The sequence below is a fragment of the Onychostruthus taczanowskii genome, unplaced genomic scaffold, assembly GCF_017590055.1.
Source record: "Onychostruthus taczanowskii isolate IOZ18803 unplaced genomic scaffold, ASM1759005v1 scaffold35, whole genome shotgun sequence".
NCBI classification, from domain to species: domain Eukaryota; kingdom Metazoa; phylum Chordata; class Aves; order Passeriformes; family Passeridae; genus Onychostruthus; species Onychostruthus taczanowskii.
The window spans coordinates 7,483,037-7,499,015 of NW_024500905.1; the positions used below are offsets into that span (position 1 = coordinate 7,483,037).

At 37.8% G+C, this 15,979-nt stretch overlaps 1 protein-coding gene across 3 annotated transcripts in view; it reads left to right on the forward strand.

The window, feature by feature from the left end:
- Positions 1–15,554, forward strand: part of SLC38A2 (solute carrier family 38 member 2) — a 16,934-nt gene extending 1,380 nt beyond the window's left edge. The window contains exons 2-16 of one of the 3 annotated variants that reach the window (XM_041411348.1): positions 166–352; positions 624–705; positions 837–952; positions 3,856–3,929; positions 4,026–4,118; positions 4,314–4,395; positions 7,311–7,393; positions 8,364–8,422; positions 8,559–8,708; positions 9,430–9,509; positions 9,606–9,706; positions 10,099–10,223; positions 10,794–10,938; positions 11,056–11,153; positions 11,915–15,554. In XM_041411348.1, coding sequence (XP_041267282.1) covers positions 234–352; positions 624–705; positions 837–952; positions 3,856–3,929; positions 4,026–4,118; positions 4,314–4,395; positions 7,311–7,393; positions 8,364–8,422; positions 8,559–8,708; positions 9,430–9,509; positions 9,606–9,706; positions 10,099–10,223; positions 10,794–10,938; positions 11,056–11,153; positions 11,915–12,013 — 1,506 coding nt within the window. In that variant the 5' untranslated portion in view covers positions 166–233 and the 3' untranslated portion in view covers positions 12,014–15,554. Of the gene's footprint in view, positions 1–165; positions 493–623; positions 706–836; positions 953–3,855; positions 3,930–4,025; positions 4,119–4,313; positions 4,396–7,310; positions 7,394–8,363; positions 8,423–8,558; positions 8,709–9,429; positions 9,510–9,605; positions 9,707–10,098; positions 10,224–10,793; positions 11,154–11,914 lie in introns of those variants that run through there. The other 2 variants (XM_041411349.1, XM_041411347.1) reach the window with 2 other exon arrangements.
- Positions 15,555–15,979: the final 425 nt, after the last annotated feature.

The following is a 15,979-nucleotide window of genomic DNA, read 5'->3' on the forward strand; positions in this document are numbered from 1 at the left end:
CCGCGCGCCCCCGCCCCGGCGCGGGGCTCACCTTTGTCCGCGCGCCCCCCGCCCCGCGCGCCTGGTACTTTTCCACTCGGCGGCGGCGGCGGGCGGGGGCCGCGGGGCCACGTGACGGGCTCGCGCCCGCTGCGGCACTGACGTCGCCTCCCGCCCCCTCGGCAGGCGCGGCGAGTCCCGCCGGCAAGGACAAAAGAGCGGCCGCCGCCAGCCCCGACCCCCGCCCCGCCAGCATGAGCAGCGCCGAGATGGGCAAGTTCAACATCTCGCCCGACGAGGACAGCAGCAGCTACAGCTCCAACAGCAACGACTTCAGCTACCCCTACCCCACCAAGCCGGCTGCCATGAAGAGGTGAGGGCGCTCCCCGCGGCGGGCGGCACCGGCCGGGGACCCGGCGGTGCCGCGTGTCTCGGCAAATCCCTACGGAAACACGGGAATCACTGCGGCCGGAGACGGGCGCGACACAGCTCCGCGCGCTGACACAGTCGCAGGTGGGATGGTTCTTTCGGGGTTATTCCATCGGTTTTTCCTTTTCCCTTTGAAACGGATTGGAAATGCTGATCGGGAAGTGAATATGCAAGCTGCCCCTAAGAGTCACTAATGATGTAACGTTGGTTTGCAGCCACTATGCGGATATTGATCCAGAAAACCAAAATTTCTTGCTCGACTCCAATCTTGGAAAGAAGAAATACGAAACTCAGTATGTAAGTAGCCGGCGATGACGTTCCAAATAAACAAACAAACAAACAAAAATGTACTGCCAATTTTATGTTTGTTTTAATTCTGAGATGAGTAATAACTTTCTGTTAATTATTACCTATCCGTCTTTCCTCAGCATCCGGGTACTACTTCCTTTGGAATGTCAGTATTTAATCTGAGCAATGCTATTGTGGGTAGTGGCATCCTTGGTCTTTCTTTTGCCATGGCTAACACTGGAATTGCTCTTTTTGTGTAAGTATCTTTTGATTAATCAAAAAAAACCCCATTTTTCTGTTGTGTAATTCATAATGGAAAAATACATGGTGTAAGAATATGAAACCCCTGGAAAACATCCAGTCATTTTCATAGGTGCAGACTTGCATTTTAGGCTTGTTTTAAATTTAAGGATTGTGATACATCAGAAGAACCTGCAAAAATTAAACCAATTCATTGCAAGTTCTGCAACCCTCAAAAACATTTTACAGTGAATTTTACTTGACTTAGCTGTAGCTTCTTCATTAATAACTGATAGACTTCCCCTGAAAGTTCTGTTATCCAAGTCCCAATCAGGGATGTGGTCTTGCTTTCCTCAGCTGACATCACTGTGCCTACAGAGTTATAATGTACTTAACCAATAAAGAAGTCTGTTTTATTGCTGTGCTTTCACTCTCTTCAGGGTTACACCTATAAAAATTTCTGTCTGCCTGCAAGGGAGGGATGTGGAATAACCAGCCTGTCTTTATTGGCCTGTCTACACTGGCAAAAGCTTTGAGGTGTGGGGCAGAACTACAGTAATGTAATTGGAAATGACATAAGGATACAGTTATGTACAGTGCTTTTAAATGTCTTGGGAAAGTACATTTTTCATGTATTGGAGGCAATTCAGCTCAACATGTAGTATCAGTGGCTTGACTGCAAATGAGTATCCGTGGATATGTTTAAAGGAACTTTATGGTTTTATCCTGGAAATAGATGAATGTGGTGAATGTTCAAGAACATGTGAAGAGCAATGTTTAGTTCAAAATTTCCCTGTCTCTGCTGCCAGATTTCCAGAAAGTAGGTCAGATTTACTTCCAGATGTTTCACAGTGTATCGGGTGGTGCTCAAGTTTCCTGAGGAAACTACCTATGTGTGAAGTTCTGACCTAAAGGATTTTAAACATATGGTGATTTGTTAATCTTTTACTGAGATTTTCACTTGCTTAGATGATACTAAGCTGAATGGATGACTTAGCATGAATCTAAAATAGATATTCACGCTCTAAAGATGTTCTGCAGCACATGAATGATAATCAATGTAATGCACATTAGAATGTCTCTGAGGAGAGGAAAATAGAGAATTTAAGGTTAGCTATTTGAACAGATTTCAGGGATCCTGTTGATCCTGTTTTCTGAAGAAAAAAATGTTAAAAACTGTCAATTTAACAATTGGGTGCTAAGGCAATTTAGTTGCTTTTTATTTCCAGATGCTGCATTCATATCTATTTGCACTAGTGCTGTTTCAAAGATAAACTAGCTTGTTACCTTTCAAAACTTGTAGATAGTACAGTTCTGAGGCAGGAAAGCAGTTAATCACAGATGGTGCTGAGGATTTATGATGACAGTGAGGGCATTACAGGCATCCCTTAATAACTAGGTTACAGAATGAGATCCAGATGCAGTTGATTAGGGCAGTAAGTTCTTCGAAGACTGTGGAGGCACTTGTGTAAGTGCTGTGACTTGTCACTTGTGTCAGCACTAAATAAATGAATAGAATGGTTTGGAAGCCAGAAACAGAGTGAGCCTCAAGATGAGTTTGCTGACTGATCTTGTCTGCAGTGTAGGCAGCCATTCCATGTTAGGACTGAGAGGTCCAGGGTCTGTGCTGTTTTAAAGTAGCGTAACCCTGGCACATCTCAGCTGTGCTGTTTCTACCCGATGGCTGAGTCAAATCCTACTTAATCTCTACCTGTCAGAAATAGAGAGGTTTATTTGTGTGCATGTGTTAGTGTTGAATTGGGGCAGTAACATAAATTTCCTACACAGATCTGTGAAACTTCTCTGATCTTTTTGTTTCCAGTTCTTTGTACTGCATTTACTAATTTTACCAACATTAAAAATGACACAAAAGGAAATGTGTTCTGGGAAGCGAAGTTTGCCCTTTTAAGCCATTTTTAATATGCTGATTCTCAGGTTTCCTATTAAGCAAAATGCTTGTATTGGTATAAGAAAGACCAGGTTTTTTTTTTTTTTTTTTTTTTTTTTTTTTTTTTTTAATGCCTTGTAATTTTCCACTGTGTTCTCCAGCAGCCAAGAAGTCCCCCCTAGCGTGCCACTCCAGGAAGTGCATTTGTTGTGGGAGATTTGTTGTTGAGAGACCTGAATTTTAGGTGATGCAAATGTGCTTCTGGAAATAATATGCATTGCCTGTAAAAGCTGTGGGGAAGATAAACAAGCCACTAGCGATTCCCATGTAAGCACATCTGAAGAGTTAACTTTTGAGGAAAGAATTTTTTTTAATGACAATAGATGCGTATTTCCATTTGAAAACACAGCTCCCACTGAGTTCTGAATTTTCAGTCAATTCTTTAAGGCTTTTGCAGTTTCATCTTTACATTAAAAAAAAAAAAAAAAAAAAAAAAAAACCAAAAAAAAAACAACGCAGGTTTAAGCTGAAAAGCTGATTTCTTTTAAGACCAAGAGATAATCTTCACTTCAGCTGTAGTTAGCCTCAGTGTTGAACAAGGACAGGAAGACAGGGAAAAATAGAGTTTCTTACAAGGATGCCAACCTTCCCCCCAACCGGCAGGCATTCCCATTGATACTTTGTTATTTATTGTCAAATGTAGCCAAGTATAATAGCCTGACACTCGGTGCTGCTCATGCCACTTCACACTGAATAGAATCGTTGTTCAAGCCTACATTAGAATTTCTTTGTATGCCTCTGAAATGCAATTTAGTATAAAATCCTTTCTACACATGGCATTAATTGGGTTCTCAGAACACTCTTAACTTACAGACTTACAGTTTCAGAACACTTTAACAGCCCTTAGAATCTACTTTTTCCCAAATAATATTTTAATATGGATAATGTTTATATTTGATACATCTTTATTTAATAGGGTTACAAGAAGTCATTGATGGCTATTACAAATTTGTGTGGTTTTCTCTCCCCAGGATACTCCTGCTGTTTGTCTCAATATTTTCTTTGTATTCAGTGCATCTTCTTTTGAAGACTGCCAATGAAGGAGGTATGGCAATTACTGTTTTACAAATATGCAGTATTTGTTTCTTATGGTATCTTCTTGAAATGCACCCTTCCAATGGGATATCATATTTTCTTTTAGGATCTTTATTATATGAACAGTTGGGAATGAAGGCTTTTGGTATGGCTGGAAAACTTGCTGCTTCTGGATCAATTACAATGCAGAACATTGGAGGTGAGGACAAGATCTTAAAATGTCTGTACTGTCAATAGTAATTGTTCCCTGCTTATTCTTGGAGACTTGTTTGTCACACAACATGTGTTCATTAACTACTTGTGTTCAAGTGAAGTTATGAAACATGTTATGTGATTCTTGCATCGTGTGGCATATTCTATATTTGTAATGATCTATGATGTTATTCACCTACAGCTATGTCAAGCTACCTCTTCATAGTGAAATATGAGTTACCATTGGTCATCAAGACATTTATGAACATCGAAGAGACCACAGGGTAGGTGTTAGAACTCCTCATCAGAGAAACTATTAGGAGAAACAAATACGGAGACTGTATATATTTTTATATGAAGACCACGTTCGGTACACCGTAGGGTAGCTTCTTATTCAGACAGAGATACAGTAAGTTTTCCCTTCCCCTGAGTGCTTCACTTCATTTAGATCCAGCCTGACCTGGAAAAAGGGTAGAAAAATACAGGTATTGCATCATTTTGCAAAAAGCTGTTCTGTAAAGAACATCAGGTAAGTGTTAATGTATGTACTAGTCAGTACATACACTTGATAAGGAAAGATAAATGTGATTGTGGTTGGTTTTTTGTTTTGTTTTTTTTATTATTTTTATTTTCTTTATGCATTCAAAAATGGTTTGGTGTGATTAATTTGGTTTTCTAGTATTAATGTTGTGGCAAATGATTAAATGTAAGACTAAGGTGCAGTTATGCAAGGAATGTCGTAAGGAACAGTTCTCAAAAAGATTCGGAGACTAAACATTGACCTAAACCAGAATTTATATACTGAAGGCTAGAGTGGTAGACACCTTGCCATCCTGCCCTGGAGACACCTTGACTCCAGATTGGCTTTCCTGGTTGGCTTTAAAAAGAGGATTCATTTTATCCAACCATATTTTGAGTTCATCATTATGATGGTCTTAGTACAATCAGTGGAGAAGGGTGATCCTCTGTAGTGATCCGTTTGGCGCACCTGACTCAGAGACATTTTGTGTGTCTCCAAAGAACAGTTGATCGTATCACTCTGTATTGAGAGGGTGTGTAAAAACAAGATGCCTGAGTTCAGATGGATAGAGTTAAGTGCTATAAATCTCACTCTTCAGAGTTGTACTTCTGTGCCTTGTCCTGAAGTGTCCCAGTCTTGAGAGGGCTGAGCAGCTCAAGACTCCAACATACACCTAAGCCTGAGTTCAGAAGGTAGGCATTTTTCTGCCGTGTTCCCCAAGGGGTTCAAGCCATTTGGTGGTGTTCATTCAGCTTGCTGATAGATACTGTCATAATAACAGTGCTAGCCATATTTTTTTTCTTTCTTTTCATTTTTTTAAAATGTACTCAAATACTGCACCTACCCTGTTTACTTAGTGGTGTTATGTTTACAAATTCTTTGCTGGGAAGCTTAATTTCTCTCCTTTGGCTGAATTCAAATCCATATTTTTCGATTCTTAAGAGAGCCCCTGGAGTAGCCAGTATTTGGAAGGGGGCTCGGAGGCAAATATTTTTTAACTGTCCCATCTTCAGTAAAGAATTCAAAACTGATTGTAATTCAAGAGGGAAAGATAAAGTCTGTGAATCTCTCTGGATACAGTTGCTGCTCTGCAATTCTGACAGAGAAAATTAAGACATTGAGATCTGTATTTTCAATGTTTTCTTGTTGGCTGGCGCTAGGTAGCTGTACACTGATTTAAAGTAAATATTTTCTCAGTGCTCTGGCAATCGTGAACCCCATTTAACTGACTCTCTCCGTGCATTGCTTAGGGGAGTCTGGGTGGCTACCATTGGCATGGATTCCACTCTGGCAGCCTGGGGCCCAAAATGTAAGCACTTACATGTTTAAGTGTCCCAAAATAATGCTTACTGTAAAAGAACTTCTGGACTTCTGAGACAATATTGCAAATACTAGCTCCATTATTAAAATTTGTTTAGCAAATTCTAAAGTTCTTGGCTATGTTTTAAAACTGCACAATCCCATTCTTTACTCTTCAGGACGGAAAAAACTTTGAAGTCCTTGATCTGAAAGTCCTGATGGCCTCTCTATGGTATGCACAATAGCAGTGCATGTTCTTGTGATTGTATCAACTGCAAGAAATTTCGTTGTTGTGATTTCCTTTAAATTTGCCACAAGTCTACTGTATTTAAAAAAAAGACAACAAAAGGTGTATGGTGTTAATGCCCGATACATCTGAAGTTTTTAAAATACTCCTTTTTTATATCTAGTTATCCCAGGTAAAACTGAGGAAAGAGATGATTGCATCATTTTTGTATTTACTATGTAAATCCAGAGCAAGTGTGTTAATTATTCCATATTTCCATTACCATATAAAAGGCTATAATTCAGCAACTCAGTTTGCATATAAAAATTTCAAATTATTTTTTTACCTAAATAGTATATACAGTCCATTTTAAAATAAATACTGTTAAATGATATCATAATAGGATGTAAAGTATAAATACTTGGGAATAAGTGTGTAACTTAGTGTTACTTTAATTGCTTAAAGCATATAGGATAGTCCTGTAGGACTTTGTTTTTATGTATTTCAAAAAATATGATAATCTTCTAATGCTCAAAAATGTTTTGTGAAAAATAGTTGCTGCTTCTTAGAGAAAAAATGGCAGAAATGTTCTGAAGGAAAAAGCTTCTGAAGTTCTTACCATGTTTTCCCTACTGAAAGGGACGAAATGTGCCTCCAAGAGACTCCCAGTGCTTGTTGGAGTTTTCTCAGCCAGTGGGCTTGAGCTATTGCCTTACCTTCAGCCCTCACCCGTTTTTCTTTAATTCCCACAGGGCACCCAGCAGAATTTTATTTCTATTAAAAATTGAAACCTTGCTGGGGCCCTGCAATATTCTAACATATCTGGAGAGTTGGGAACCAGCACTTAAGAAAATGATATTTTTTCTGTGATTGATCCCACTTTTTTCTAACCAATCATTTACTTTTCTGACTTCCAGATGTTATTATTTTTATAAAAGGACACTAAAGGAAAGGCACAATGCAGGTTTGGGGTGAGATAGGAAGCTATTGTAGGGTGTTAGGTCCATATAGGAAATTAAATGCTGTCATTTGTGACATCAGGTTGAGCATTTTTTAAAGGAGCCATATGTTGTAGAAAATAAGAGGGAAGACAAAACTGCAAATGCAATTTTTAAATACTTAGTTACTTACAAATATTACCTTCTTTTCTACAGAGAATGGTATCTCAATGGTGACTATTTAGTGCTGCTGGTGTCTGTCATTCTCATTCTTCCCCTGTCCCTGCTGAAAAATCTAGGTAAGTAGTAGAGAGCAATCAAAATAAAAACCCATTGGAAGTACTGTGGGGAAATGTGTTGATGCAATGTTTGAGTCTTGAAATGCTGTATGAATTAGCAGCTGTCTCCAAACTTGTCTCTCGGGATTAATTAGCATTTAGGTAGTTGCTGTCAGTCTCCTTGAAGAAAGGAAAAATAAAAAAACAAGACAAGTATGCTAAATTACAGCTGTGTTTGTGGAAGATGAAAGGACAGCAGATAGGATGCCTTTAGAATGAAGGCTAACAGTAACCTTCTGTTTCTGTTCTTATCCCAAAGTTGGACCTATTTTGGTCAATGGTGAAATAATACAAGATTGTTACCACCTATACTGTGAAAGCCTTCAAAGAGTAGGGCTGCTAACTCTGGGCAGTATCTTCTCATTTTAGATCCTAAGGAGTAACAGAATATTCATGCCAGATGCTTTATCTGAAATGGCTGTAATTCAGTGATATATGTCAATAATTCAGTTAGCAGGCAGTTTATTCAGGGAATCCTGTAGTGGAACATAAATAACTGAGAGTCTCAATGTGAATTACTCTCTCAAATTACTATTTTCTAGAAGTAAATCAGTAAAAGCAGAAGGAAAAAGGCTAAGTTATCTGATAGTGCATGCTATTAAAATTAATCATATATCGTTCTTAGTATACAATAAACCATTTATATAGTTGTTGCTGTGGGGTTTTTTAGTTTGCTTCTTTTTCTTGTAAGTTAAAAAATTCAACATTACAGACTTGCTGTATGTACAGACCCTAATATGTCTTTCAGAACCTTCAGATCTGGGTCGGGATTAGCAGAAAGTCAATGAATAATTAATTTGTTTTGTATAATGCTAAGGAAGTGACAGTCTAAAGAGATCACTTGACAGAATATATTTTGTCATTATGTTTTGACTTGAATGATGTTTCTGTTAATTATATCTTAGATTTTTTTTATCTTTCTTGATCACAGGGTATTTGGGCTATACCAGTGGCTTTTCCTTACTTTGCATGGTCTTCTTTCTGATTGTTGTAAGTATAATCTTGTAAACTTCTTGTAAACTTTACAGTGCTTGTAAAACTGCATTTCAAAGTGAAATTAAGCAGTTTCTAAAAATTTTCACATCTTGCATTAGTCAAAGTAATAAATGCATGGCTTTATTTCTAGGTAATTTGGAAGATGTTTCAGATTCCTTGTCCTACGGACAGCGTCATCATGAATGTGACATTATTTAATGCAACAGTGGCACCTTTGGTAGCTGAAAATATAACAAATGAGGATATGTGCAAGCCAAAATATTTCATCTTCAATTCACAGGTAACTGACCGAAAAATCAGATACTCTGTTGAGAATAACTGACACTAAGTATGTAGCAGATAAATTAGATAATTTTTCCTTCAAGCAGTTGCCCAGCTTTAAAACTGGGATGTGTTGAGACTTTGTGTTCCAGTATACTTGGGCACTGTTTACCTCATGCAGACTGGGTTTTCCCACATGCCAAATACACAGAAATTATAGGAGCTTGAAGTGCCTGTTTGAGTGGCAAAAAATACATCTCTCATTCTTTAGCACAGCATTTCTCAAGTTTCCTCAAGGAAGTTAGTGAAGCATTTTAAAAAGTAGATTGCAGAAGAACATGAAGAAAATTGTAGAAGTGTGCAAATAGGATGTTTGACTTACTCCTAGTCACAAATTCTTGACTCATGAATGCTCCCAATTACAGTGATGAATCTCCATGTGTAATACTCAATACCAAGTTCAAGATCTAATGGCTTAAGCCTGTGAGTTGCTGAACGTGATTTTGAATGCATACATTCAGCTCACCATGGACTTCAGTGACATTTGAGACTATTTGGTACCTCAGGATTTGGATTTAAGAAAATATGAACTTGTTTAAACTTTTTCTGAAGTTTCCATGGTAAAAAATAGCTGGTCTTTATCACCTGATAAGGCCAAAACTGAAGAATCTCGTGATGATTTTGTACAGCAAATTTCTAATGTCTGTTGAGATACTTAAGAAACTTTTTTTTTTTTCCAGACTGTTTATGCTGTCCCGATCCTAACTTTTTCCTTTGTCTGTCATCCTGCAATTCTTCCTATTTATGAAGAACTGAAAGGGTAAGTGTTAGATATATGTCTGTAATTTCACTGAACAAACAAATACAGTATGAAACAGTATGTTCTCACTACTGACAATGTTACTTTTTCTTACAGCCGAAGCCGTAAAAGAATGATGAATGTGTCCTATGTGTCTTTTTTTGCCATGTTCCTCATGTATTTGTTGGCTGCTCTCTTTGGATACTTGACATTTTACGGTGAATATTGCCTCTCTGCTTTCTTTAAATAATTTATGTTCTGCAAACTCACAGTATTATTTTAAAAATAGAACAAGCAAGCATTTACTGTGCATTCTAAATATATGCTGTTAGTTGGGCTTTTTTTTTTTTTTTTAGTACTTCTGGAAGTGCACACCCTAAAGGAGATCAGTAATAGAATTAAGCCCAAGACATAGGATTAAAATTGGATTAAACTAGATTCCGTGCCTCCAAATTATCCCTGTGTAAAATGGATACATTCCTACAGGAGCTCTCAAGGCTTTAGTTCATATTGATGATGTAACTGTAAAATTTGCATGGAATTTAGAGCAGAAGCACATGTTTAAGAAGTATGTCAACCAAATCTAACTAAAATACTGTTTTCTTTATAGGAAAAGTTGAACCAGAACTGCTTCACACCTACTCTGCTTATCTGGGTGCTGATGTTCTCCTTCTTATTGTGCGTCTTGCTGTACTTATGGCTGTAACCCTCACTGTACCTGTAGTTATTTTCCCTGTAAGTAATTTTTTTTTAACACCTGTATGCTGCTGCAGTCATTTACTGATTTGGCAACTCCTGTTTATTAATTGAAAAACTGAAGAGATTTTCTTTTAACTGAAAAAGGAAACTTATTCTGATAAACCTGATAAATTATAGCTATACTGTTAATTCAGTAAATATGTAACATTTACTAAGCAGTAGATACAAATATATTCAGTTATATTGTTTTCCTAGTATGGTTGTATTGGGGAAATGAAACAGATTGCCCCTCTATAAAAAAGCTTACAAAAGCCAGCATGTTTTTGTGCATACTTTGTGGAGGCAATCTGGCCATTTATGTGTATACTGTTGAGCAGCATCCCTAGATGTTACAAAATTTCCTGCAATTTTTGTTCAAACCAGATACTTTTTCTTGGTTTTTTCTCCATATTACTTTCATCTTTCACCTTCTATTAAAATCTGAAGCATTCAGAAAAATGATGTTAAAATACTTTCAGAAGGAAGGTCTAATTCAGGTTACAAATCGCTGTCTTCCAAAATGAAGGCTAAGCTGTCTTTTTTTTTTTTTCCCCTTCTCTTCCCAAGATCCGCAGTTCCATTACCCAGCTGCTGTGGGCAGGGAAGGAGTTCAGTTGGTGGCGTCACTGTTCCATTACCGTCTCTCTCCTGGCATTTACCAACATGCTCGTTATCTTCGTCCCTACTATTCGAGACATCTTTGGATTCATTGGTAAGCTTTTGCTTGTCAGATCAAGCACTCTTTCACATTTCAGAAAATGCATTTCCAGTCTAATTAGAGTATATTTACCTGTTTATGAATATTTATTTCCATGTTTTTTCTCTACAGGTGCTTCGGCGGCTGCCATGCTGATCTTTATACTTCCTTCTGCCTTCTATATCAAATTAGTGAAGAAGGAACCAATGAAGTCCGTGCAAAAGATTGGGGTATGTATACACAGATATGTAACTACACTTGCTTACTAATTCAAAACAAAAAATTTAAGTATCTTCTTCATGATTTATGAATTTTAAAGTCCCGGTGAAAGTAGTCATTGAATTGGCATTTAATGTTATCTTGCATAGTTGCAAGGAGCTGCGTAGGAACTCAAAACCAAGGAACTGGCCGTCACAAGACTCAGTTCTCTTCAGTGATTTCTCTCAGCCCCTGGCCCCACATCTCAACAGTAGCTGGGCCATTCTGTTGCTGCTAAGAACCAGATTTCAACAGAATATCCTAAAAACCGTATTTTAAAAACCTTAACATTCTTCAAATATTCTTTTAAGACTTATTTACATAGTTTTCCACATAAAAGCTAATTTCTGCTAGTTGTTTGGGTTATCTTGATTGTTCTTGGTGGCCTTACTAATCGTAGACATACTGACTCATAATGCAATCAGATATACTGAGACAGTCAAGTTAGCGCAGTGGCATAGCCTGGCTGGTATCAGCAGCTACCTTCACTTCCCTTAGCTGAGGGTGAGGTCTGCTATACTGAAAATAAATGTATTTTCAGATTTGAGAAAGGACCCCAAATACGAGAAAGATACTTAGCTCCTTGTCATTGGCCTGATCTCTTGTCTCTCTTACTTTGTCCTCTGTGAGCAATGGCATTTGTGCTAGTACATGGGTGTGAATTTATAGGTGTATGTTGTGTTTTACCAACAGTGTCATAGCAGAATCTGAAATACTTCTTTTTCTTTTTCAGGCTTCATTCTTCTTTCTAAGTGGTATACTTGTGATGACTGGGTGTATGACACTGATTATTCTAGACTGGATCCAGAATGTTAAATCTGATGGCCATTAACTGCCCTGGTTTAATCTCTAACACACCACTTCAGATGCCAGTGTTCACTCAGATACCTGCTGGGAATGAAAACGAGCTATTCAGCTTCCTTTAAAAGGCAGATTCTTTGTTGATGGTTCTTCTGATTGTAGAATATCTGAACTCTGTCTTTAAGAAACTGTTCTGCATGATGGAAGTGGATATTGACATCAAACCACGTGAGTGTCTGGCTGAAGGAAGTGACAACTTTATTCCATTCCAGAGAATGGACAGAACTCTCTGTAGACTTTTATCAAGCCATGTTTGGCTTTCGTCATTGTTACTTGGATATTTTGTTATTTTACTTGAATGTGCCTAATGGAACCATTTGATGTGAGAAAGAACTCTTTAATTTACAGCAAAGTGTTTGAATAACCAATGAGAGAGTGAGAGAAAGAGAGAAACACTATTATTTTTTGTACCAAAAATTCTTATGGACCTCAAAAGCACTATTTTGACTTTAAGAAACATTTTTCTAAAAAGAATGAAAAAAAATAACATAGAAGAGCTCAGAAAAATATTTAATTAGTGTCCTAAATTAAACTTAGTTTGACTTTCTTGATCTCTTCACTCATGTCACCAGTGACAGGACCCAAAGAAAGGGTATGAAGCTGAGTCAGGGTAGGTTTAGGTTGGATATCAGGAAAAGGTTTTTTTCCCCAGAGGCGGGTGGGGCACTGGAACAGGCTCCCCCGGAAAGTGGTCACAGCACCAAGCCTGACAGAGTGCAAGAAGTGTTTGTACAGCTCTCACGCACATGGTGTAGTTCTTGGAGTGCACTGTGCTGGGCCAGGAGTTGGATGTGGTGATTCTGATGGGTCCTTTCCCACTCAACATACTTTATAATTCTGTAGAGGCATAATTAGAAGAAATTTTATTTTAAAAATGCTTCTAATGACCAAAACAGAAAATAAGCCAATTCAGGTCAAAATTTTCTGATACTAAATGCTTCCCATGAAGCTCCCTTAGAGAAAATAATCCTGAAAATCATTTCAGACTTACATAAGTAACTAGTTACCAAAAATGGTGTGGAAACGCAAATTTTCAAACTTGAAAAAAACCCACCCTTTATAAAAGGGTACATTTGAGAAAAGCGTAGGTAATCTAAAGTTGTAAAGATGGCATTAACATTTTCCTTCTTGAGGTACTCAGTAGTGCAATTGAGTAAAACAGGGTCGGGGTTTTTGCTTTTTGGGGTTTTTTTCCTAATGTAGTTAGAAACTGAATGGCACCAGAGCATACGATGCCATTAATACAAAACTCCCTCCTCAAGTTCCTGTTATTAATAAGGTCCATTGTCAGTTGTAACAATGTTTGTTGGGATTTTTTTCTATCCAATCTATCTTGAAACACTCTGTAGGAAAACAAAAAAGTCCTAATGTAGTCTTCTAGTTGTAGAATATTTAAAAACTGTACAGTATTTCTCAAATTCCTCATCCATTATTGGATTTTGAATTACTTGATTATTCTGTTTCTGAGTCAAATCCACAAAATAACTGCACCAATATTTCGTGCTTGGTACAAACTCTCTTCACATACGCAACTGGGATTCCTCTTCCAATTTATACTGTATAGTAGTATTAAAGATAACCTCATAGACTGGATAGTCATCTTATACTTGTTTGCTTCAGAAATAGATATGTTTCTAATGAGCCCTAGCTGATGAAACAGGTGCTGTATGGTTGTGATGAACTATTTTGTTTCTAGTGCATGTTTGCTCTTTCATTCTTGTCCCAGGTTGAAGAGAGGTAGCATTTGTATAACAGCGTACTTGGCTTATAAGAGGTTCTCAAACAGCAATATTGGGTACAAAAGCCTAGATAGAGATTATTAATGAAATAGTCATGGCAGTGTGGTCAGCTGTCTTCATCTGACACAGTGCTTTAAAAATCTGATTTATGAAGTCCCACTCAGTCATCATGTCAGAAAGACCGAGTAAAGGCCTGTAATCCATTGATTAAACAGTGCCTGAGACTTTTTTGCTCTTGTAGAATTAATCAGAAATAAATCTAAACAATAGTCACAATTTGGCAGATAATGTCAAGCTCTGCCCAGCCATTTAAAATCTATGGAAAAACAACTGCAGGTATTTTGTATTGATACTTCTGCATGACTGTAAGTACTGGTCACTAAGAATATAGTGTAAAAGTGTAATGACAAGTTAGATTCCTCATGTGTTATTTGTATTATTAATTTGGTGGTACTCAACTGGCAATTAATGATCCTGGAGTCAGCACTGATTAATGCTCCGTAGGTACTTCTCTGCCTCAGGTACTGTACATCCATGGCTAACTATCCCATGTTACCTGATCTCCACAGAAGTGCTGAGCACGTGCCTCCTCAGTACTTTGGCAGCTTTTCTTCTTCCTCCACAAATGTACAAAGGTGGAAGGAGATTAAAATGTTGTCTACCTTTGAGCAATTTGTAGCACATAAGGGATGAAGTTCTTCCCTTTAAAAAGAGGAAAGAAAGTGAGAAATATCCTCCTTTCTCGCAGCAACCATAGAAGAGGAAGGAGTCGTAAGTGAGAAGTTACTACAAAGTCCTTCTTGGCAACCAGAAGGGAAGAAGATTTTTGTGATAACACCTCATAGTGTATTGTACATGTCACTAATTCTCCAAATGTAGCAATTTCCAGATTATACATTATGTGTTATATAATTTGATGACTGACTCTCCACCTGCAACAGTTGAGTTCCACTTGGCTGGGTCGATTTCCAACATCTGATTTTTTTGTATTATTATTATTTTCCAAACCTGTCTGTTTAAAGTTACCTACATTACAAACCACCTAAAAGAGCAGCTTCAGTATTAAACCACTGTTCTGTCACCTCAGTTAGACATTACTGTCTTCCATGATATTTCAGTCATAAATGTAACATGTTATTTATAAAGCATTAATCCATTAAAACTAAAACTATTTTTCAATATTTATGATAGTCTATGTACATAAATTGTATGTGTGTATATACTGTAAGTATAATGTATATAATGTAGGTTTGGAGTCCAGGATTTATGTATATATTCCTCTCTCATTACTGATTGTTACAGCATTTCAAGGAGTTGTCCATGTTGTACATCTGTGTTACAGCTGTCAAAGGAAAGAGCCTTTTTCAACAAAGTGTAATGCTTACAGAGATGAAAGGAGTGTGTTATGCCTAAGGCATGTAAGAAAACACTAAGACTGTATTTATTACAAATGTATATGTTGCAATAAACACCGGAATCACTTGGGTCCATAGAAAGCATTGTTCAGGTTCATGTGTACTTTCTCTCTAAAATTTACCATGGATGTTTCGATTTCCTGAATGCAGCAAGGTAACCACCTCTGCGATCTAATGCTGGTTAGGCCGCCAACGTCGCGCATCCCGCGGTACATCCGTGTACATATGTAAATACCGCCTTACTGCGAGAGGCCAGCTGCCTAGCTACAGTTGCTGGCTAGACTGGTGGCCAGCAACACAGTTTCAATGAAACATTGTATGTTTGTTTTAACTGAAATAAATAAACAGATAATCCTAAGCAAGGGTGTGATGTTTTTCTTGGGGGAGGCATTTGGAGGATTTTCTTTAGAGATGATGCTAAAAGTGTGCCTTTAATTTCATGCATATTTAACTTACTGAGCGCTTTTCAGAAAAGATGGGGAGGAAAATGGCATCCACGACTTTTGACTCTGCAAGGGTAAAGAGAACAAGTCTGAGCATGAGAGATCAAATTCTCCAAGGAACCTGCATTAAGTAATTTCTTTTGTGGAAAAGGCATAGCTGGAGACAAGACCCAATGTGTTAGATCTTGTATGAGTGTAATAAGTGGGTGAGTCTTGCTAAAATCCTATGCCACTTTCCTTCATTTGAATCTCCAGGAGAAGAATAACTGCTTATGTAAAATGTTACAAAACTGGTATGCCTGGTTTGCTTCCATTTGGGAAACGGGTACAAACCAAGTGT